Source organism: Grampus griseus (genome assembly GCF_964374135.1).
Source record: "Grampus griseus genome assembly, chromosome: 19".
NCBI classification, from domain to species: domain Eukaryota; kingdom Metazoa; phylum Chordata; class Mammalia; order Artiodactyla; family Delphinidae; genus Grampus; species Grampus griseus.
Window position 1 is genome coordinate 40476488 of NC_139013.1, and position 24169 is coordinate 40500656.

General features: G+C 46.2%; 2 protein-coding genes and 1 pseudogene across 7 annotated transcripts in view; 1 reads left to right on the forward strand and 2 right to left on the reverse strand.

The window, feature by feature from the left end:
* PRMT7 (protein arginine methyltransferase 7) overlaps window positions 1–24169 on the forward strand; it is a 49081-nt gene that overhangs the window by 18233 nt on the left and 6679 nt on the right. For all 5 annotated transcript variants that reach the window (XM_082676538.1, XM_082676535.1, XM_082676539.1 and 2 more), the window contains 9 exons: window positions 5829–5937; window positions 9813–9925; window positions 14121–14362; window positions 14560–14740; window positions 17842–17969; window positions 18382–18517; window positions 19522–19605; window positions 19995–20042; window positions 20716–20805. In XM_082676538.1, the coding sequence (XP_082532664.1) occupies window positions 5829–5937; window positions 9813–9925; window positions 14121–14362; window positions 14560–14740; window positions 17842–17969; window positions 18382–18517; window positions 19522–19605; window positions 19995–20042; window positions 20716–20805 (1131 nt within the window). The remainder of the gene's footprint in view (window positions 1–5828; window positions 5938–9812; window positions 9926–14120; window positions 14363–14559; window positions 14741–17841; window positions 17970–18381; window positions 18518–19521; window positions 19606–19994; window positions 20043–20715; window positions 20806–24169) is intronic.
* LOC309836605 (ras GTPase-activating protein-binding protein 1-like) lies at window positions 734–2739 on the reverse strand (annotated as a pseudogene). The gene is made up of 2 exons: window positions 1792–2739; window positions 734–798 (listed from the first exon to the last, which is right to left on the reverse strand). The product of its transcript is annotated as a ras GTPase-activating protein-binding protein 1-like (transcript).
* On the reverse strand, window positions 13025–13578 carry LOC309836780 (COMM domain-containing protein 6-like). Its single transcript, XM_082676948.1, is given in 2 exon segments — window positions 13025–13330; window positions 13332–13578. Coding segments are annotated over 2 exon segments (174 nt in total). The 5' UTR covers window positions 13463–13578; the 3' UTR covers window positions 13025–13287.

Below are 24169 nucleotides of genomic sequence, written 5' to 3' on the forward strand. Positions count from 1 at the left end.
TTTATTTATTTATTTATTTATGGCTGTGTTGGGTCTTTGTTTCTGTGCGAGGGCTTTCTCTAGTTGTGGCAAGCGGGGGCCACTCTTTATCGCGGTGCGCGGGCCTCTCACTATCGCGGCCTCTCTTGTTGCGGAGCACAGGCTCCAGACGCGCAGGCTCAGTAATTGTGGCTCACGGGCCCAGTTGCTCCGCGGCATGTGGGATCTTCCCAGACCAGGGTGCGAACCCGCGTCCCCTGCATTGGCAGGCAGACTCCCAACCACTGCACCACCAGGGAAGCCCCCCATTTTAATTATTATTCTGGGATATGGCCTGGGCATTGGGATTTTTGAATGTGCACCAAAGTTGAGATTACCTTAAAGGTCCCCACAGAGCCAGCCATCTTACTACATTTACCAATAGTTCCGCAGTCTGCCATTTCTTTCCTTTAATAAAACATTAAACATATATTATTTTTCTGATAATGTAAATAATACATATCCTTATACGAGATTTGGTAAATATAAAATAAAAATAGTGTGTTAACTCAAAGTTAACCATTGTTAAAATTTTGGTGTATTTTCTTCCAAGCTTTTGGGAAAGGGGTCATGTATTTAAGCACTTTGCCCTACAAAATTTGGTTCATATGGTGATTAAGTTGCAGATAACAAAGTCCCAAAATAACAGTGGCTTAAACAGATAGAAGTTTTTTGCTTTCTCACATGAAGTGTAGAGGTCAGCATTCTGGGTGTTCTACCCAGACTCCTTCCAGCTCCCCCGCCACTGCTTGTTTACAGGGTGGCCCTCATGCTTATGGTCTAGAAAGGTAGGCATTTTAGGCTGAGGGAGTACCGTGGTGTGTTTGGGGAAGTGTCATCCAGAGTTGTGGCAGAGGGTTGTCATGGTAGAAAAACACAGAAAGGTGGATTATAGCTAGACTCCGGAAGACCTGAGTGTCTCAGTAAAGACTTTTAACTCTAATATCTTGAGTTAGGTGTTCTTAACTTGAGATAAGAATAATGGGCTTCAGGTCTCCATAAAAGTCCTGAGAGGGGTGTGTGCACGGGTGCGTGCAATTCTGTACACTTGCCTCAGGATTTCATTAAATTGATTAAGAGCCATTTCTTTGCCTTTGTGGGAGTCTTTGAGCTGATAAAAAGAAATCAGTGTAGGCTCAAATAGATTTTTCTTTTTTTTAAATTTTCTTCCAGAAACATTTTAATAAAAATTGGCTATTTCCAAGAAACGCCCACTGCATGCCCACCAATAAAAGGGAACCATAACAAAATAGAAAATTTACCATATGGCTGTGATTTAAATAAAAAAACCTAGTGCACACTCAAGCACACCAGCAAAGTCAAATATTAAAGTTACATTCTTTGTTATGGGCTATGACTAGGATTCTGAAGAGACACTGAAATAAAACTTAATACAAATGCTGAACTATTCAGGTCAAAGAACCTCTACAGAAGCATCTGACCTCAAAGGCATTCCAGTTTGAGACTCAATTTCAGAGTGAGGCATAACAAATGAACACAAGACATACAGCATGAAAGGAGGGATTCTGTAATTCCCAACATACTCTGAACCTGATAGAACAAATCTACGGTTTTTTTTTTTTTTTTTTTTTGCGGTACGCGGGCCTCTCACTGTTGTGGCCTCTCCCGTTGTGGAGCACAGGCTCCGGAAGCGCAGGCTCAGCGGCCATGGCTCACGGGCCCAGCCGCTCCGCGGCATGTGGGATCTTCCCGGACCAGGGCACGAACCCGTGTTCCCTGTATCGGCAGGCGGACTCTCAACCACTGCGCCACCAGGGAAGCCCTGGAGAGGAACATTTATTCGCTGTTCTTGAACCCTTTGATCCCTCTGAGGCCTCTGCAGTGGAATTGAATTTGAGATTGAGGCTTAGACTCTGGACGAGGCTGTGAAGCTGGTACTTTAACAGCATGAGGTGGTATCCCAGTAACTGGAATAGCTCCACTGGGTGGAAGGTTCTTGCTGGTCACAGATGTCCAAGAAAAGGTTCTCAAGTCCTTCTGCACTGTCTGGGCTATGTCTGCAGGCGCTGGAGAAGAACTCTTCTGAGCATCCTCAGGAGCAGTTTCTTCCAATACTGGCTCAGACTTTTCCTCTTGGACTTCAGACACAGGTTCTTGCTCCGGTTCTGGTTCAGGATCAGGCTCTGGTTCAGCAACAGGTTCTTCTAAATGTTCTTCTAAGTCATTGCTGACAGTTTGATCATAGAAAGTTCCAGAATCATCAGGTACCACCTCAGGTGTCTGCTGTCTTTCTTCAGGTTCCTCTACTTCTTCAGATTCTTCCTCAGGCTCAGGGACAAAGCCACCAAAGACCTCATCTTGGTATCTGAAGATATCATTGTGAACATAGAACTTATTTTCAGTAGAGCTCTCAGGAGCAAGGACAAAGGTCTGCATGAATCTCCTTAAAGCCTGGGTGTTATTAGAGAGCAAGCCCATCACCTGGACCACCACACGGTCATTCAGAGTGGCATGAGCATCAACATGACGGATCTTAGAGTGGCAATTGGTGAAGTTTTGTGACTTCACTTTCCTATGGATTTCTTTCTGTCCCTAGACTGCATCTGCTGGCTTTCCATTTGAATCCAATCCCGCATGGACATAAGAAGAGTTCTTTCCATAAAATCTGTGTAACATGTCTGGGGCCTGGTTCAGCAGTGTGTAATACTGTCTCACAAATTCCCGCCTGACCAGCAGGGGACTAGGCTTCTCCATAACCATTGCTTTGGTCGATTCAGCCTGCACGGCTGAGCGGGAGAGGAGCAAGCTCTGCTCCACAGCACGGCAAAAAACAAAAAACTCAACTAGATTTTATTATCTTTGTAAATGAAGAAACTAAGACCCATAGAGTTTAAAGATGTAAGTCCCACAGTTAATAAGTAGGAGAACTAGACCTGGAGCTTGGTCTTTTTAGTTCCTAATATGGTGCTGACTCCACATTGGTAGCTTTGATGGCAGGGTGTGCATGTATGTGAGAGTTAGTTTTCTAGTGTGGGTGTCTGGGGTGGAGGCAGGGATGCCATTGACTGGTAAGAGGAACTCAGAGGAAGATAACTTACTTTGCAGGAAAGACAATGCATTTCATTTTGGACGTGTTGAGTATGAGAGAGACAGGTCTTGTGGCAGGAGCCAGTATATATGTGGACTGCTAATTAAAAATATAGGGTGAGAACATACTTTTCGATAGAATTGGTAGGACTGTACTCTTAGGTTTTTCCATATTTTTACATCACTTACCTGGATTTCTAATTCTCTTGCTACTCTCGCCTGTGACTCTCAGACCTCTTCCATTTGATTCTTGACATCTTATGGTGGCCTCCCAGTTTTTGTTTTAGTGACTACCTGTTTGATCCTCTGTTCTTGTCTGTGGATTGCCCTGTGGTTTCAGCTCTGCCTGAGCTGCATGGCAACAGGAAAGACAGGTGCAGAAGAAAGAGTGAGAGAGAACCTGCTGGTCCCTATAGACGGAAGTCTGAACCTTGAGAGAGTTGCATATATAGAGGATTTGGGACTCACTTGCTAAAGATGTGACAGGTGAAGCTGGCAGTGTAGGAGGCTGTCCACGGAGAGAGAGTACACTGAAAAGAGCAGACCTTGGAACACACCTATGTTCAGGGGGCTGAGGGAAGAAGAGTGGCCATAAAGTCAAGTTCAGACAGACACGAAGAGACCCTAGAGGGTAGGGGCAGACTGCATAGAAATCGTGAGAAAGAGGGAGTGGTCAGTCGGTGTGGATGTTATAGAGCAGCACTGTCCGACAGAACTTTCTGATGTTGAAAATCTTCTATGGCTCTACTGGCCAGTATGCTGGTCCCTAGCCACATGTGGCTGCTGAGCACTTGAAATGTGACTAGTAGGCCTGAGGAACTGAATTTTGGAATTTTATTCAGTTTTCATTTACATTTAAATAGCTACATATGGCTACTGTATTAGCGCAGGTGTAGAAATTGAGCAGGATGAGGACTGAGAAAGCTGTGGGTTGGCAGCTAGGAGGTTATTGGTGACCCCCCTTTAGGTGATATTTTCAGGAGAGTAAGGTTGAGGAATGGATGGAATATAAGAAATCACAGACATTGACTGTAGGCTTCTCTTTTAGTACATTTGAAAAGGAAGGAATATTTAGGGAAGGTGCATTGGTTACAGTGATTTCTGTGGCAAATGCCTTGAAAACAAAGCATGGTCCTGGCTTCCTCTCTTTCTTTCTCCTTTTTAAGGGCAAAAAGAACTTTCTAGGCATCTCTAGCAGACTTCTCTTTAGGTATCATTGGCCAGAATAAGCTTAAATGCCATTTAACTTACCTCATTGACCTTAGACCAGACAGATGCACCACTTGAAAGAAGGTCAGTTCCCCAAACTGATTTGAGGGCCAGGAGAGGACACAGAATGATGTTGGGAAGTCAGCTTCAGGGTTCATTCCAGATAGTGTTTGGGGTGAGTTCTTGAGTTCTTGGTGGCTGAGGAGGAGGCTGTGAATGACAGAGCCTGAAGGGTCAGTGGAAGAGATGAATGATAAGTCAAGAGGCAGGAGGGCTGAGAGGATGGTGTGAGCTTGTGATACTTCTGGGGTGGAGGTAAACTGATAGGTGAGAACTGAGGGTTTGAGGCCCTCAAACTATGAATACATCAAAACCATCAAGCCAGAGCCTAGAAATAATTTGAAACAGATTGTGAAGATTTTTTTTTCCTAGCTGAGCACATATGCATTCTTTATAGAAGAATATAGCATTTCCCTTTTGACTATAATAAAAGAAATACGTGATCACGGCAGAAAATATGGGTGATGCAGAAAAGGTCTTAGAAAAAAATGGAAATCTTGTCATCGTGACCAGGCACTTTATCATTTTCAAAAATTCCCTTTCTCTGTGTGTGGCCCCATGTGCATCTGTATGTTTTATGCAGTGACGTGGTTGGAGCTGTGCAATCTAAGTTGGGCAGGCTGGAAAGTAAGAGTTGGAGAAACTTATGTTTAGGGACATGTGAAGGGTTCAGGGAAGACTTCTGTTGGGGGGGATTTGTGCTGCCCTGGAAAGTTGGGTTTGCTTGCAGGTGGGAGTAGGGCAGGGAAAGCTCAGGCTTGCCTCCTGCACAATGAGGACATCCGCGTGGCTGTAGCGTTGGTTGTGTGTGTATATGTGTGTATCGGGTGGAGGGTGTGGGAGGGGAGTAAGGCTGGGTAAAGTAAGGTGGTCCACATTTTGGAGGGCCTCAAATACCGTAAGAAAATATAGGCTGTGTTCTGCTAGCAGTAGGGATTTGAGACAGTTTTGAGCAGGAGAGTAACCTGCTGCTCACACTTAACATCTACTACAGTTACAGTCTCACTTTCCTCTAGAGAGCGCATACACTTCCTGTCCCAGTTCACAGATCATGGTTTTGTGAGGCAAGTCCCCTTCCTGGTTCCCTCTAGCATAGCACTGGCACCTGCCATCCTTACTAGGTAGTGCAGCCTCCTTGGGAGCCCCCTGCATCCCTCCTGTGCCTGGCATGTAATGGGAAGGCCCAGCTGCAAGTTAAACCCAGCGGAATTTCATCCTTTTGTATTCATTTCCAAGACACACATTTGGAGAAGTATTTAAGTTACATAGATGAAGTCTTGTTTATTTATCAACTGAACCCAAATCAGCCCAATGAAGTATTTTGCCTGTATCAAATGGTAACAAAGGTACATTTTGTGTATTCAGGAAGAAATTCTGTAGTGTAGGCCTCTTTTAGTACAAGTCATAGGACCAGAATCAAGGCATATCTTGGGTTTTAGGATGTTATTTAATTTATTGCTCATTTTTACTTGGGTTTTGTCTCTAATTTTTAGGTTTTCAAACCTATGGCTGATGCTGCTGTAAAGATTGTGGAGAAAAATGGCTTCAGTGATAAGATTAAGATTATCAACAAGCATTCCACTGAGGTGACCATAGGGCCAGGTAAGATCAACACATCCTGTGGCAAAAGCTTTACTTGCTCTTGTAGGAGAGAGGAAAAGGTTTATTCCAGTTTGTGGAATAGATGTACCCAGGTAATCACAGAGACTGGGGCCTCTCCATGTGCTGACCTGAAGATAAGCACTTTGCTTTTCTGTTAGTTTATTTCTCTACTAGTTAAAACAAATCAGGAATGAGTAAACCAGAGCTAATCAAGTATAAGAGTGGTGATGCAAACAAATGAAACCTTTTGCTTAAGCAAGTTGGAATTCAAAATTTATCTGAATTTTGAGTTTTATCAGATAGAAGTAAAACTAAGTTGATAGTAGAAAGAGGTTTGCTTAGTTCCGATATCCTGTCTCAGTATCCAGTGTGAGAGATTTGCCTGTGTAGCTCGGTCTCTCCAGGTTTTCAGAATATTTTTTATAGTTTAGGAATTTGAATCAGACTTCTAACATTTCACATGCCACTGATACTGGAAGAGCACAGTGGACAAGAAGCTTCTAGGGGGACTTCCCTGGTGGTACAGTGGTTAAGAATCCACCTGCCAATGCAGCGGACACAGGTTCAAGCCCTGATCCAGGAAGATCCCACATGCCACGGAGCAACTAAACCCGTGCGCAACAACTACTGAGCCTGCGCTCTAGACCCCGCGAACCACAACTACTGAGCCCGTGAGCCACAGTTACTGAGCCTGTGTGCAACAACTACTGAAGCCTGTGCACCTAGAGCCCGTGCTCCGCAACAAGTGAAGCCACTGCAATGAGAAGCCTGTGCACCGCAACGAAGAATAGCCCCCGCTTGCCACAACTAGAGAAAGCCCACAACTAGAGAAAGCCTGTGTGCTTTCTCCTATTGAGAAAGCTCCCCTAGCTCCCCCTATTGAGAACCCTTGTTCTAAGCAAGCTTTAGCCATACTAGTACAGTGTGACCTTTCTGGGGTCTCTGCTGAATGCCTGGGCACTGGCTAATCAGAACTAGGATGTTTCTTAGTCCTCTGAGCTCTGGCAGTTGTTCAGCTTATAGCTACATGGTCATCCTTTGCCCAGCCTTCTAGAGACTTAGCCTGTGTGTGTGTGAATATAGTCAGCAAGAGACATGAGGGGAACCCTCTGCAGATTTCTGAAGCCCTTTTTCTGTGTAACTTCCTGTCCGGCTCTCTCCCTGAAGTGTAGCCTCCTCCACTCCCTTGAACTCTTTGCTGTCTCCTTATTCAGCAGGACACTTTGCTTGGCTTCTCACTCTGTGTACCGAGTACCATGGTCTGGAAAGTGCCTGCTGGCTGGAAGCCAGGGCAGTAGTAGGGGTCACTTTGTTTCCCATTGTTCAACATCTAAAACCACTTGTTTCATATGTTTTGCAAGGTTTTCTAGTTGATTATGGTGGTGGATAAGTCTGATCCCAGTTACTCCATTTTGGCCCGAGATCTTGAGAGAGCGGAGACTCACCTGCCGAGCAGCCTTTGCCGTGTCACTCACTCTGTGCTCTGCCCTGTGCCTCCTCCAGGCTGTGTGTTGTTCACGCCAGCCCCCTCTTATGTTTCTTAATATTTTTCTATGTAGTGCTTATGACTGCAATAATGAAGTAATTATGTAATTATGTATTTAATGTCTGTATCCCCACACAGCTGAAGCATCCTGAGCTCATGGACTGTGTAGTCTTATTAATATTAATTCCATTCCATAACTTGGCACAGGGCCTGGCACTTGAAAGAATTCAGTCATATTTGTTTAGTGAGTAGCTTGTCAGCTTTGCTTGGTCCTTAACCCCTTGTAAGTGGGACTTTGTTTCTACTTCTTCAACTTGACAAGTGGCTTCCTCACTGCCCGGGCTGATGGTCTTTTCCCTGCTTTACAAACACTGCAGCTTTGGTACTTCTGCCATTGAGTCCTTCTGAAAACTCTCCCTTCCCAGGCCTCAGTGACATCTCCCAGTCTTGGTTGTCCTTTGCAGTTTCCTTTTTGCTCCCAAATGCATATTTCCAAGCTTCTGTTCTGAGCCCTTTTAAAAAATGGCGTCTGAGTTTGTTGCCTATTCCCCAGAGATGGATTACATGCTGAGACGTCTAGCAGCCAACTTGGGGTGGCACTTATTCATTCATCCAGTCATTTGGTGAAGACTTCTGAGGCACCTGGGGTAACTGCCCCTCCTCTGGCTCCCCCTGCACCCTCTGTACCCTTATACATTAGTACTCAACAGGCTCTCAAAAAGTATTTGTTGAAATTCATTAGATCATAAAGCTTTATTTTTGAAGAAGATTTGGGCAATAAATCATTTTAAGTTACATAATTGGCTTAAAAATTATTCAGAAGGTAGAATTGGTAGGGCTTGGTGATTGATTAGATGTAGGGTGACAAAAAGGGAGGAATCAAGAATTTAGCTAACATTTGCTGACTGTTACTGGGTGCTCAGCATTGTTCTAGGCGCTGGGGTGCAGTGGTGAACAGGCCAGTCAGGGTTCCTGTTCTGGAGCTGGTCAGTGATGCCCAGGTTTCAGGACTGTGTGACTGGTGATGCTGTTCATTGAGAAGAAATGTTGGACAGAGAAGCAGGTGTGTGCAAGTGGGGTGGTTGGCTTAGTATGGGACAGTGTATTTCAGTTGGAGTTTGGCATGATATCAGAGAGGATGGGCAGTGACCCAGGAGGGTGGTCTCTGTGCCAGGAGACAGAAGTTTCTTCTCAGCCTCCTTTCACGTTGTGCTGCCATTGAGGACACGTGTACTTCATAGGAACTGGATAGGTTTTACCTTTGTTATTTGAAACACCACCAGGTGAAGCAGATCTTGTAACCTACCACTCTTTTACAGATGAGGTGACTTATGGTCAGGACTGAGGGTTCAGGGCTAGAAAGTGGGATCCAGGCCCAGCTCTCTATGACTCAAGGCTCAAGCTCCCTCTACTGCGTCCTTCTTTGAACCTCTTAATGCTGCTCTTTTCTCACTTCATCTGTGATACTTGTCTTCTGTGTAGGGAAGATGAGTGGGCTTTGTCAAATTGTAATTCATGAGCCATTAGGAGTGTTTACAGTTAATTCTCCATGATAAATACCCCTTCCAAAGTCAGTTTTATCTGGGCTCATTAAAAATTGTAATTGTAGAAGTAATATTACTTTACATTATATTATAGAGGTTTAAAAAATAGAGTTAACAGAAAGACCTTCCATAATCCTACTGTCCTTAAAAAACTGTTATTTGGGGGATTGTTTGGTAGCAAGAAACTAACTTAATTAAGGGGGATTTAGTGTAAGGAACTGGGGTTTCTGAATCCTGGATCTCAGTTGTATCATTGCGTATCAGTGGAATCAGCCTCTCTCTTGCTTTAGTTTTCTCCCCCTCTCTGCAGCCTAGAAATATCTGAAGTACCAGCATTCAGTTTTGCCTTTCAAATAATTTTTGCTAATTTAATAGTTAATAGTTTAATTGTTTGTATCTCTCTAATTGCTAATAAGAATGAAAATTTTTTCATGTATTTGATTGATTTGCTTTCTGTTTTGAATTGTCTATTTGTATTTTTGCCTGGTTTTCTTCTTGGGTGTTTGTAGTTTTCTTATCAGTTTTACAAGTCCCTTGCATTATTAAACATACAGAAAAATTGATAGAGTAGTATGGTGAACACCCATGTTCTCTTAACCAGGACTTAGGAGTCACTCGTTAGCATTTTGATGTATACGTGTTATGTCAGTGTGGATTTTATTTTATTTTATTTTTTCTGAACCGTTGAAAAGTCAGTTGCAGACATGATGACACTTCTAAATACTTCAGCATATGTATGTGCTTTCAATTTTAGTGACCTATTAACCTTTTATCTTTTACATATTTGCTGTTAATATTTGTTCCAATCTGTTGCTTGCTTCTGACTCTTTCCTTTTGTTTCTCAGATGGTGACATGCCATGCCGTGCCAACATCCTGATCACGGAGCTGTTTGACACGGAACTGATTGGGGAGGGAGCACTGCCCTCCTATGAACACGCACACAGGCATCTCATGCAGGTAGGGGACTGAGGGCCTCCTTCGGGCAAATTGCTGTGATCTCAGTTGACTCACACAGCTCTCATTGACACACCACGCTCTACATAGCCTGAGCCCTCAGTGCCTCTCTGTACACCTTAGGGCAACCTTTGATTCCTACGAGATTCTGACTGTCCTCAATTATGACTCTGTGCCTCTTGAATGCCACGTCTTAGTAGATTAGAGTCAAAAGACTAGAAACTATCTTCAAATTGAATTCAGCAAACATTCTTTTAATGTCACCTGTGTGTAAGGTGTTCTAGCATCCAGGGAGAAGTATAAGCCATTCTTCTTGCTTCTATATCCACACTAGTCAGCAGTGGTAAGGACTTGATGGGCCAGATGGAGAGGTAGGCAGAAGCACCACTGACATTTGGTTTAGGGCTGGTGGAAAAGGTCAAGGCTCAGGAAGGAGATGAGGGCATATGTGGAGAGGGTGGAATTTGGAAAGGCACTGAGGAAAAGGAGAGATGTCCCAGGTGGAGGACCTGTTTGGTAGGTCAGTGGGAACACCAGCCTAAGGTGCTTGTAAGCTAATGTGGAGAATGGGGTGGAGGATAGAAGACCTTGAATGCCAGGCTGTTCCAGATGAAGGAGTTTGGGTGGTGATAATCTTTGGCAGGTTTTTGTTTTTTTAATAAATTTGTTTGTTTGTTTTTGGCTGTGTTGGGTCTTCGTTGCAGTGCACAGGCTTTTCTCTAGTTGCGGTGAGTGGGGGCTACTTTTCGTTGTGGTGCTCAGGCTTCTCATTGCGGCGGCTTCTCTTGTTGTGGAGCATGGGCTCTAGGCACGCAGGCTTCAGTAGTTGTGGCACACAGGCTCAGTAGTTGGGGCTTGCGGGCTCTTGAGCACAGGCTCAGTAGCTGTGGCCACAGGCTTAGCTGCTCCGCAGCATTTGGGATCTTCCCAGGCCAGGGCTTGAACCCGTGTCCCCTGCATTGGCAGGCAGATGCTTAACCACTGCACCACCAGGGAAGCCCCGACAGTTGTTTTGAGAAGGGAGAGATATGCTGAAAATTTTAGCTCAGAGATGTTGGTCTTGCTTTTTTATGAACATAAACTGGGAGGTGGAGACTCAGAGGCAAAGGCCGGCTGGGGAGGTGTGAGTGTTTGCTGCTTCTGCTGGCACCTGCCATGTGGGCACTGTTCACATGAGCCCGTAACTGTCTTGGCCCGGTATTCTTTTGAGGGGTACTTAGTACCCCTGGAGTGAGGAAGGGGGCTCCTTCCAAGGCATTTGGGGCCCGCGTCCACATTACTCATGAGGTCAGCATGTGATGGTGATCGTCCTCCAGCTCCCCATCCTGCGTGAGATGTCTTGTCTCCAAAATGCAAAATTCTTCCTAGTAACTTTGGTAGAAATTATTTCTATTTCTCCACATTAAAACCATCAATTAGATGAATCCCTGAAATAGAGAACAAGGATATTCAGAATTATGTTAATGTTGTTCAATTTGTCTTTCTCTAATTCATCTAGTAATTAAAAGGTGTACAGGCAGCCGTCCTCAGCTTCCTCTCCCAGCTGGCCCGTAGCAGCCAGGTGTGCACTGTCCACTCTAATCACTGTCCCCATCTGCCGAGCTTGAGTCTCAGCTTGAAGGAGCTATGGCGGCACACAGTCTCCATTACCCTGTCCCTTTTCCTGCCACATTGGAGGTCATGGAACTGGGGTGCTGGAGTGTCTGACAGATAGTCCATGTGGTATTGCAGTGACCCAGGAATTGATCTCAGAAGACACATTTATTGGTGCCTTCATTTTGCAGAGCCTTTTCTGAGTACCAAGAATATGAGGGTGAGCTCCTGGGGAGGCAGGTAGGTGGGCAGGTGGTCACAGTACAGTTTGAGGTCCACACTGATGGTGGTCGGTGGGGTGAGGTCCTGCCCCTCTGGTGGGAGAAGGCGGGGAGGTTGGGGAAGATGAAGCATGAGCTGAGTCAGTCTTGAGAGTGAGCAGAGTTTGGCCTGGCAGCTGGGGGGAGTCGCGGCAGAGGAGGTCAGCCTGCACAAAGATGTGAAGATGAGTCAGATTATGGGTGTGTGGGAGGCAGGGTAAGAGAGAAGGCTGAAGGGCTGGGCAGGGCCTGACCAAGAAGGGCCCCTGTGCTCCAGAAGGCAATGTGGTAGCTCAGAAGGATTTTAAGCAGAGGATCAGTGTCAGATTTATGCAGGCAGGCATGTGGAGAGCAGCTGGGGTGCAACACTAGGGGCAGGAAGACTAGTTAGAAGGTGGCTGGAGTTGTTCAGGTGCTGGGCTGAGGTAGGCCTTAGTCAAGGCCATAGCAGTGGAGCCCAGAGAGGTAGACTCGGGGAGGGGGAAGGTGGTCAAGGACTTCTGTTACTTAGATGTGGAGGCATTGAGGATGATGCCAGGGTTTGAGGTGTAGGTGACTGGCTTGGATGGTGGTGCTCCCTGTTGACTGGGAGGAGGACCAGGCCTGGGAAGGTGGGGGAGAGGTGAAGGTGACTTGTTTGGTTTAGACAGACTTTGAGCTGAGGGTCAGCCAAGTAGAGAGGACCAGGAGGCATTTGGGTACATGTATTTGGTAAATGAAGATGGAGTGGTTGAGGTCAAATGGGAGAGTACATGGTGGGAGAAAAAGATGGTCCAGACCAGGTCTCTGGGGAATTCTCTCTGTAAGGGATGGGCAGGGGAAGCACAGCTTTGTGAAGGAAACAGAGAGGGAGAGCAGTGCTTCTCATCCAGAGCTGTGTCTGGAGACAGTTTTGATGTCACAACTGAGAGGTGGTGCTACTGTCATGTTGTGGGTAGAGGCCAGGGATGTTACCAAACATCCTACAATGCACAGAGCAGCCCCCACAGTAAAGGATCACCTGATCCAAAAGGTCACTAGTGATGAGGTAGACAAACCCTGTGCTTGTGCTTTCTGTGCAGTAGCAGCTGTGAGTGTTCTCTTCATGGCTGGGCCCCTAGTGCCTGGCAGGTAGAGGGTGTTGGATGAATGAGGCAGGAGGGAAATCGGATGAGGGACTGCAGCCAAAGCCAAGTGAGGAGTGTGGTCGGCAGTGCCAGGTGAGGCCAGGAGGTCAGGTCAGTTGAGGATGGCCACTTGTCCAATTAAGATAGAATTCACATACCACAGAATTCTTCACCCTTTAAAGTTTCCAATTCAGTGGCTCTTAGTACATTCACAAAGTGTGTGGCAATCACCACTTTGTAATTCCTGTTTGTCTGATTTTCTTTTTTATTATTTAAAAAAATGGAAAACCAAAAGTGTAATTTTCATTCAATAAATATCATTTGATCCTTAGGCAGTTTTGTTGCAGAAAGTAAAGTCCATGATTTTAGAATGATGGTAGCAATTCATCAACCAAGTAATCAGTTTTCACACAGTTTCAATAATTGCAGCAATTTCCTTGAACTGTCTAGAAATTCTGAAACTGTGGAATTGTCATTTCGAAGGACTTGTTCTTTACTTGGCCTGAATGATCTGCCACTTTGAGCATCACTGCAACATAAGGATACTTAAGTGATCTGCAGCTGTCTGAGCTCACAGCCATACCCACCTTCCACGGAAAATCTATGAGCTAGTTGGTGACCTTGACCTTAGCATCCAGCTGTGGCTCACTACACCCCTCCATAGCAGCGCCCTGGAATCCCACCACCCACTCAGGTGGAAGCTCCTGGGGCAAGGTTTATTTTTGAAATATTCAAGAGTGTCAGGTAGCTAGGAACTTACCTGACATAAGTCGTCTTAGGCATAATGTGTATTCTTTCTGAAGTCTGGTTTCTTCTGTTCCCAAGGGCATTGGCTGAAAACAGTTCACTGTCCTAATAGTGATAAGGCATTAGATGTTACTAATCTATAATACTATACTAATAATACTATACTAATACTATACTAATATTTATATATTTGTATATGTATTATATATATAAATGTAATATGTAATATTATATATATAATGTAATATATATATTATTATATATAATATACTAATATAAATATTAGTATATTTATACTATACTAATATTTATAATATAAATATTAGTATATTTATACTATACTAATACTATACTAATATTTATAATTACTATACTAATATTTATTCCCTAATATTAGGGAATAAATCTCTTTTGCTCAATGGGAATTACTGTGGGTCAACATAACTGGTTATTTTTTTGTTCTTTTGTTTTACTTTTTTAATATAAACTTAGAAAAATTGTGAGGCAGTGCCTCACAGAGCAACCGTCTACGCACAGCTGGTGGAGTCCAGGAGGATGTGGTCATGGAACAAGCTGTTTCCCATCCGTGTTCAGACCAGCCTTGGAGAGCAAGTCATTGTCCCCCCCTTGGAACTGGAGAGGTGTCCTGGCGCGCCCTCTGTCTATGACATTCAGCTGAACCAGGTGTCTCCCACTGACTTCACTGTCCTCAGCAACGTGCTGCCTATGTTCAGGTACCAAGGAGCCACCCAGGGTCATGGCGTTTGGAGACACTTGGTGAATTGCGGTCTTTGGCAGTTCTTTTTGAGTTCATTTTGACATCAGGAGTCCATTGCAAACAAGTCTCATTGCTGGTGAGGTCACCATAAATGCTTAAAGATGGAGTGTGTGAGCTTAAAATATGCTTCAGTTCCTGAATATTCTTCCACAGTGTGGACTTCAGCAAGCAAGTCAGTAGCTCAACAGCCTCCCATAGCAGGCAGTTTGAACCTCTGGCATCTGGCCAAGCTCAGGTGGTTCTCTCCTGGTGGGATATTGAAATGGACCCTGAGGGGAAGATCAAGTGCACCACGGCCCCCTTCTGGGCACACTCGGATCCAGAGGAACTCCAGGTAAGAGGCGGGAGCTGAGCACGTTTTCGTGGAAATCAGGAAACTTGTCCACTTTTGGTCCTGGGAAAGGAGCATGTTGAATCTTAGATTCCTAAGAATTTAGAGATAGAAGGGACTATGTTAGAATCAATGTCAAAGAAGAGTTTAAAAGAAAAAAAGGCAAGGCTAGCTGTAGTAAGATATAAGATAGACCTTTCAGGCCAAGTTCATGGTCAACACCAGTGGTCACAGTGAGCCATAGGGCAGCTTTGGTGTGCTGGCTCTCCCCTCGTCCTGGTACAGCCACTCTTAGACCTGACCACCGAGTAATCCAGGGGTCCTCAGATTAGCTTGTGATAGAGAACTACAGCCTGTCTACAGCCGCATTTTCTGTGACCTCAAAATCTACCTTCTTCAGCTCAATGGAAAGTGGGGAGGATGTGAACTACAGAAAAGGAAATACATATTATATTCCTTTTTCTTTAAAAATATTTTTCTTAATTTTATTTATTTATTTATTTATTTTTCAGCTGCGTTGGGTCTTCGTTGCTGCGCACGGGCTTTCTCTAGTTGAGGCGAGCAGGGGCTACTGTTTATTGCAGTGCACTGGCTTCTCACTGCAGTGGCTTCTCTTGTTGCAGAGCACGGGCTCTAGGTGCGCGGGCTTCAGTAGTTGTGGCTCTCAGGCTCTAGGGCGCGGGCTCAGTAGCTGTGGCGCATGGGCTTGGTTGCTCCATGGCACTTGGGATCTTCCCGGACCAGGACTCGAACCCGTGTCCCCTGCATTGGCAGGTGGATTCTTAACCACTGTGCCATCAGGGAAGTCCAAGAACCATGCAGATTTAAACAGTGAAATACTGTTTTTCATGTATTAGTGAATAAAGTTCAGAGTTTGCATGCTGTTGGTGGAGCCGTGGGGCAGTGCAGGAGGGTGATCACCAGAGCGTTGTGGAGTGCAGCAAGGCCCACAGTCGGTCAGGATGGGACATGACGCCCCTTCTAGGCATTTAGGCTCTGGATGGAGCTGCATACGTGTAGAATGATGTGTGTGCCAGGATACTCACTGTAGCCCTGATTAAATAGAAAAGACTGGAACAACCTAGAGGCCACCAGCAGGGACTGGCCAAGTCCATTTTCCTGCATCCACGCAGAGGGTGAGGTGGCTGTCTCTGCACTGATGTGGAACAGTCTCAAGGACAGATCAAGTGAAACAACGAGAGGCACAGAACAGTGTGTGCTGTGCCAGCGTTGGCGTTATTAAAAATAAGAATATATGTGTTTATCAGCCTTTATGTGTGGTGCATGTATGCGAGGATATATTGGGAAGAATTCACAGAAATTGGTAAAAATGGTTGCTTCTGGGAAGGGAGCTGGAGGTTAGGGGTGGAAAGGAAACTTATTTTTCATTCCATGACCCTTTTATATCTTTTGAGTTTTCTCTCATGTGCATGTATTATCTACCCCTCTGTACACAAACACAAGGGAAGAAAGTGGGAAAGATGCTTCAGGACCAAGGAATCAAATGTTCCCTCCACCTGGGAGGCCTTGGGCACTGTCCTCTGTGTGTTCTGACTTCCTGTTCCCACTTGCTGGGCACTGGCTTGGCTTTGATTGCTCAGCTGCTGGTTCTGGGTGTATACATGGTGACTTCAGGGAAGGCCTTAGCATCTCATCCTGCTCCCTGAGTTACTGCTTAGGCCAAAGGGTCATGACTGCTGTGCGATTTCGGTCAGTCCTCCTGGGCCCTTGAGCTGCCCCGGCTCCACTCTGCATAGCCTCAGTCCTCCGTAGGCTGAGAGCGTGTGTGGGGTGTGGGGTGTGGGATGTGTGTGTGTGGTGTGTGATCTGTGTGTGTGGGGGGCGTGTGTGGTGTGTGTGTGGTGGGGTGTGGTGTGGGGGGGAGGTCAGAATTCTCCAACAGAATTGAGGTTGGCACTGGGCTGCTTTCTTCCTCTCTAGGAGTGTGGTAATTGCAAAATTAGCATAAGAATTTCATTAAAATGTAAATACTTCTCATTTGTATATCTTCAAAGTGCTTCTATGTGTATTTTCTCCTTGAATCCTCATATAAGACATGCTGGGTAACCACACAAAGCCGGGCCGATGAGGGGAGCAGGGCCTCAGGTGTAGGCAGCCTTGGTGGGTGCTTGTCCCCAGGTGTCCTGACTGTGGGGCTTGTGTCCTTCCTCTACCAGTGGTGACTTTTGGACTGTTTCGAATTTGAAGAGCTGCTAATGAATCTCCCTCATGACTTCATTAAACTGCTTTTGATCAGCCTCAGACAGTGGATTCTGGCTATCATAGCTCTTTAGCATTAGGACCTGGGAGGCTGGTGTGTGGGAGGGACATGGTGACAGGGAAGCACTGTGGGAGACTGGGAGGGGTCAGGGAGGCACAGTAAAGAATGAATAACAGGTTTTAGAGATCTTTTTTCCTCCTTGTTAGTGTTTATTTTTTCCAGAATGTATCTGGTTAGATTTTAATTTTCTAGCTTTTACATTCAAATAGACATCTTAGATAGATGGGAATGTTATTCACCTGTCTTTAAGTTCAAGATCAGGTAGGATAGAATGTGTTGACTGAAAAAAAAAAACAACACAGTGTGAGAGTTGTGACTTAACTTTATTTGAAGTCAGATGAGGACTGTAGCCTGGGAGACAGCCTCTCAGCTCTGAGGAGCTACTCTGAAGAGGTGTGAGTGGGGGCAGGAGGTCAGTATAGGTATGATTTTAGTGGAGGGGAGATACTTGCAATCAAGTACACATTTTGGCAGAAGGTTCCTGCTAGTCACGAACACACACACACACACACACACACACACACACACACACACACACGCACGCACGGCAGAGGCTGTAGTCCCCTCCCCTGAGCCCACCTTGAAGACCACTGCCCTAGGCCACATTCTATCCTTCTGAAGCCAGCAGTGTTCCAGCAAGATTTTGAACCTTTAGCCTCTCTGACTTGAGGATTTTCTTCTTTATCTCTTTGGCCGTAGTAGCTATCTATAGTCCACACAGTGGTTTCCCTGCAAATTGATTTTTGAATTGGGTTTTGGCCCCCAGATTAGATGCATTGCTCTTGTTGCAGCTTGGTGATAGCTGATTCTCTTCCTGTTTCAGTGGCGGGACCACTGGATGCAGTGTGTGTACTTCCTGCCAGAAGAGGAGCCTGTTGTCCAGGGCTCAGCCCTCTGCCTGGTAGCCCACCATGACGACTACTGTGTGTGGTACAGCCTCCAGAGGACCAGGTGTGCCCCAAGCCTCATTGGGTGGGACATTAGGCTTGTGACACTGTGCCTTTATCTAAATTCCCTGTACAGACCCTGTAGAGGTTTGAGTGGGCACATTTGTATCTGAACAGAATAAGAGCAAAAGTTTGTGACTGGGTATTTCAGTGCCTGTTTGTGTGTACTCTGAAGAGGCTGCCCCAGTGGCAGGACCCCCATTTGGAGCAGATATATATGAGAAGCCTTGAATTGGAGGGCCCTCCGACCTCTAACGCCCACTCCACAGCCAGTGCCTAGACTCATGCCCCCTAGAGGACCATGCGTGTGTCCCCTCTCCATCTCGATTTCCCTGGGGCAGGTCCCTGTGCCATGCCTTCATACTCACTGGTGCCTAGCAGGTCATCACCCTGTGTCTGTTCATTTCCTGACCCAGCCCCGAAAAGGATGGGAGAGCCCACCCAGCACGCCCTGTGTGTGACTGCCAGGCTCACCTGCTCTGGAACCGGCCTCGGTTTGGAGAGATCAATGATCAGAACAGAACTGATCAATACGTCCAGGCCCTGAGGACGGTAAGTGTCCAGCCCCTTAGGTGGTTGTAGGCCAGGAGAGGTTTGTCCCATGGACCCAATCGAGCTCATTGCTCACTTATGATTAGCTGGTTTTGTTTTCTGTGCTCCCTTCTCTGTCCATGAGTGGCTTCAGCCGGCTCCTTCTGGGCGGGCATTTGGGCAGAGGCCAGGGAGCTTGTTTCTGGACTACCTGAGGGCTTGTTCTCTGCTCTTCTATGGGAGCCTCTCCCTGGCCCCTGCCTTACCTCTGGACACTTTGCCTTTATGGTCACCAGCAATTCCTTTGCGTGATCCTTGTGGATTCAGCCACCCCATTATTCCTCTCATCTCCTACTTCCTTTCTAAAATTTTCTAGAATGTAAATTTTGTCATGTAACTCTCCTGAAAGACCTTTGCTCCCTGCTACCTGTAGAAGGAGTGTCTCAGCCTGGGGACCACACACAAGGTTTGGACGGGGGTCTCTGGACCCCTTGGAGTCATATGCAGAAAAATATGTGTGCACGTATGCATATGCCTGCATTTTTGGGGGGAAGGAGGGTCCCAACCATCCTAAGTTTCTCTCAGAGGAGTCTCTTGACCCATAAAGGCATTCCTGCTTTGGGGAGTCATTTGACATGCGTACAGCTTTCTGTGCTGTGACCAGGTAGGGAAGAGGCCTGTGGTTGTGGATTGGGAGGTTGCCTCTGATAAACAGGGCAGCCCTTCAGCTGGGCCTTCTAGGATGGCTTGAGGACAGTCTTTCCTGATGGTGGGGAGAGGTGAGGGAGGTGGTTGTGTTGGAGTGGGGGGCTGGTTACCACCTGGGCCTGGGAGGCAGGTATGACTGGTGTTAGGGCATAGGAAGATCCAGCCGGGCTGTGTAGGGGATGGAGTGAGGAGGAAATCAAGATTGAGTAATCACAGAGTGAGTTAGGGGGTCAGATGGGAAATGTTCCTGTCAGTTTGTCAACAGGAATTTCTTGACATTGTAAGAAAATCTGTGCTGAGGTTGTTCTTTTCTGCAGGTGCTTAAGCCGGACAGTGTCTGCCTGTGCATCAGTGATGGCAGTCTGCTCTCCATACTGGCGCATCACCTTGGGGCAGAGCAGGTACTGGACATGTGCCTTCTACCAGGTTCCTGACGGCCGCCCTTGAGTTCGGGTGTCATGTGGTCTGGGTACATGGTTTTGTGACTAAAGCTCTTTCAAGTGCAGCTGCCACATATGTGGCAGGCGTGCTTGTGTTGGTGACTAAGGGGTTGTTGCCTCGTGTGCGGGCAGGAGTCAGGCTATAGCTGTTGCCCCATCGCCACAGCTCCCGAGTCTGAGTCTGCCACCTCGCTAGGCTCAGCGCAGAATGTTGTACTGTCCCAGGGGGATAATGAGCACAGGTAGAGTTAGTTAGATGTTGTCCTCTGCCTTGGAGTTGCATTTTAATCTTTGTTTTCTTTCTCTGTTAAGTGCACCTCCTACAACTAATAGCATGGTATCCTCTTCAGGTATTTACGATAGAGAATTCAGCAGCTTCTCATAGACTGATGAAAAAAGTAAGTGATAATTGTTGTTACTGAAATAATGAGGGGACCTGTGGGGCCTGCCTTCCTGAGTCTGGGATTGATCGCTTTGAAGCAGTGCTGGTACCAAGGGAACTGGGAGAAGTAGGAGCTGCCAGTGAAGTTCTTGTGACCCCTGAGTCGAGAGCTGGCCTGGAAGTCTTCTGGGGCTGCCGTTGAATAGCAGTGAGCGTTTAGACTCTACTTTGTTTGTTGTGGCTGAAGATGTTTAGGCTTCTCTCCTCACTTCACATAAAATGAAAAAAACTAAAGTCTTTGTGGTGATAGAACTGAATTTGAGATTTGTTTCTGGGGCACCAGCGCCCACGGAGTCACTGCTCACAAACTGACCTGACTGGTTGGTTCTGTGACAGTGTTTCTCCTCCTGGCCTGTGATTCCCTCTCTGAGGGATAACCTACCTCCACCAGAACTACAAGCCTACAGCTAAGTCTTGCCAATGTGCCTGCAAGAGAAATTTCTTTTGCTCTTATGACATTTTGTTCCTGATCTCATCTGAGGTCTGTAGGCGGCCTTTGGATGGGAGAAGTTCTGCAAAGCAGCTGAAAGTGGTGCTCCAGAACTGTTTGGCCAGAGAACTGCACACAGATAAAGGAACTGAGATGTTCTTTTTCTGGACAAAAACAATAGTTTTGTTTTCTCTCTAAGATCTTCAAGGCTAACCACTTGGAAGATAAAATTAATATAATAGAGAAACGGCCTGAATTATTAACACCTGCAGACTTGGAGGGTAAAAAGGTAAGTAGTGAGTGCTCTGCGTTTGCTCTGGACAGCACGGCTCTGAGACAGCCTGACTGCCCCCTTCTCCGGACCTCACTGTGTGTCCCCCAGTCACTCACCAGCTAAGGACTCGCCGCTGTTGAGGGTGTGGTGAGGTTTGCAGAGATGCCTGCTGAGCAAATACTTGCACAGCTCTCAAGTGGGTCATGGCTGCTCCTTCAGCAACGGCAGACGAGCTCTGCTAAGAGCGACTTCGGCACATCGTGTCCCCTCCCTTTTCCCCTCACAGCACTGCTGTGCACGCTTCCGCCTCCCATCTGTTCCTCAGTCCCCCGTGTGCCTCCGAAACTGCTCCCGGCCCTCAGTAACCTTAGCTACTAGACACGGTCTCCTTGTCGCTTCATCGCGCTGGCCTCCTGCACCCTCACAACAGGGGCCTCTCCCTCCTCAACATACTTCTCTTTAGGCCCTTAAGAGGCTGCCTTTCCAGGGTTTCCTCTTCTCTTTCTGGCTGCTCCTTCTCAGTCCTTCATCGGTCTCTCTTCCTTCACTTGATCCTTCCCTGCAGGTGTCCTTGGTGCTCTCTTCTTGTCTGTCCTCTCCTCTTCCGTTGCATCTCCTCTCGAGACCATCACATCCCTTCCCAGGTGGGAATCGTGGGTGTCCAAGCCGGGTCTTCAAATCTCACATATCCCACAGGCCCTTCAAGCTGGAACCTGTCATCTTTCTTGCCAACATTTTTTTTAACCCCTTTATTGAGATATAATTGACATACCATAAAACTAACCCATTCCAAGTGTACAATTTGAAGATTTTTTAGTAAATATAGAGAATTATATAACTGTCACACTGTCTAGTTTTAGAACTTCCATCACCCAGCCCCTAGCCCCAGGCAGCCGCTGATGTGGTTTCTCTCTCTGTAACTTTGCCTTTTCTTGGCATTTCGTGTGAGTGGAATAATACAATATGTGGTCTTTTGTGTCGGGCTTATTTCACTGTTCGTGGCTGAAAGGTTCATCCGTGTTGTAGAATGTGTCAGTATTTTGTTCCTTTTCAATGCTGAGTAGTGTTCCAGTGTATGACTGTGTGATATTTGGTTTACCCATTCACTTGTTGGTGGACATTTGGATTGTTTTCAGTTTTTGACTATTATGAATAATGCTACTGTGAGCATGGGTATGTTAAGTCTTTGTGAGGGTTTGTGTTTTCGGTTCCCTTAGATACCTAGGCTTGGAATTGCTGGGTTGTGTGATATTTTTGTTTAACTCTTTTTTTTTTTTTTTTTGCTGTGCCATATGGCTTGTGGGATATTAGTTCCCTGACCAGGGATTGAACCTGTGCCCTCAGCAGTGAAAGTGCCGAGTCCTAACCACTGGACCGCAGTGGAATTCACTGTTTAACTTTTAAATAAACTATTAAACTGTTATCCAAAGCGGGTATACCATTTTATATCCCAACCAGTAATGTATGAGGGTTCCAGTTTCTCCATATCTTTACCAACACTTCGTATTGTCTCTTTTTTTTTTTTTTTTTTTGCGGTACGTGGGCCTCTCACTGTTGTGGCCTCTCCCGTTGTGGAGCACAGGCTCAGCGGCCATGGCTCACGGGCCTAGCTTCCCCGCGGCACGTGGGATCTTCCCGGACCGGGGCACGAACCCGTGTCCCCTGCATCAGCAGGCGGACTTTCAACCACTGCGCTACCAGGGAAGCCCTCTTTTTTTTTTTTTTTTTTTTAAGTATAGCCATTTTAGTGGGTGTGTGGTGATGTCTCGTAGTTTTGAGTTGTGTTTGCCTAATAATGTTGAACACCTTTTCATGTGCTTATAAGCTATTCTATATCTTGTTTAGTGAAATATCTATTTAAGCCTTTTGCCTGTTTTCCTCCCATGCCTTTTTTTTAAGAACAGCTTTCTTTCTGAGATATGGTTCATGCAGCAAGGAAATTTAAAGTGTACGGTTCAGTGATTTAGTATATTCATAAGATTATGCAGCCATCACCACAATCAATTTTAGAACATTTTCATCACCCAGAAAGAAACTCCTTGCCCATTAGCAGTCACTCCCTATTTATCCCCAGCCTCCCAGCCCTAGGCAGCCACTAGCCTGTTTTCCTTCTGTATGGATGTGCCAGTTCTGGACATTTCATATAAATGGAATCATGCTATGTATAGTCCTTCGTAGGTGGCTTCTTTCAGAGTTCATTCATGTTACAGCATCTATCAATACTTCATTTATTTTTGCTGCTGAATAATACTCCACTGTATGGCTGTACCACATTTTATTTGTCCATACTGATGGAAATTTATTTATCCATATTGATGGACAGTTTATGGACATTTGGGTGGTTTCTCCTTTTTGGCTACCACGAAGGATGCTGCTCTGATCATTCGTGTACAAGTTGCTCTTTCTTTCCCTTATAGTTGAGGATTAAAAAGATATTTAGGGAATTCCCTGGCGGTCCAATGGTTAGGACTCCACGCTTCCACTGCAGGGGGCATGAGTTCAGTCCCTGGTTGGGGAACTAAGATCCCACAAGCCGCACGGCACGGCCAAAAAAAAAAGAGAAAGAAAGAAAATTTAAATTCTGAAAGCCATTGATATGGTGCACTGGCTAGACTCCAGGTCACTGTTGAGTAGAAGTGGTGAGAGTGGGCATTCTTGCCTCAGTGTTGGGGGAGCAGGGAATACACAGGGCTAACCCCTTTCTGTTTTCGTTGTTTCCTTCTGCATCTCTGTCATCTCAACTAGGAACCCATGTGTCATCTTGGACTGGCCCTGTCCTTGATGCCTGTCTGCTTGGGCCCAGCCCTGGGTGGTCTGGCTCCTCAGCATCTGCTGTCTGGTTCTCCTCCCTTTGACACAGACTCCCCACTCCTTGCCTGGACTATAGCAGTGCTCGCCCAAGTCATGTCCTGTCCCCAGCTCCACCTGCAGGTAGCCTCCCTACTTCTACATACTTTGGGGATCTTTCTTTTTTTTTTTTTTGGCCACACTGTGTGGCTTGTGGGATCTCTCAGTTCCCCAGTCAGGGATTGAACGTGGGCCACAGCAGTGAAAGCCCAGAATCCTAACCACTAGGCCACCAGGGAACTCCTGAGGGATCTTTCTAAAGCACATTCCTTCTCATACTAAACCCTGATTAAAGCTTTTCGTGATCCCCTCTTGCCTCCAGGGCAGAGTCCAGTCCCCTTTATCTGTCATCAGCTGCCTTTGGTGACCTGGCTTCTCTCCACCTCTGTGGCCTCACCCTTTCTTTACCGTCCTACCCCACCTGCTTGTCTGACAAGCTCCCAAAAGGGCCTTTCTCTATTTCACACCCCTGCTTTTGCTTCTGCCCATCCCTCTGCCTGTAATCCCTACTCCTTTGCTTTTCTGTCTCCTG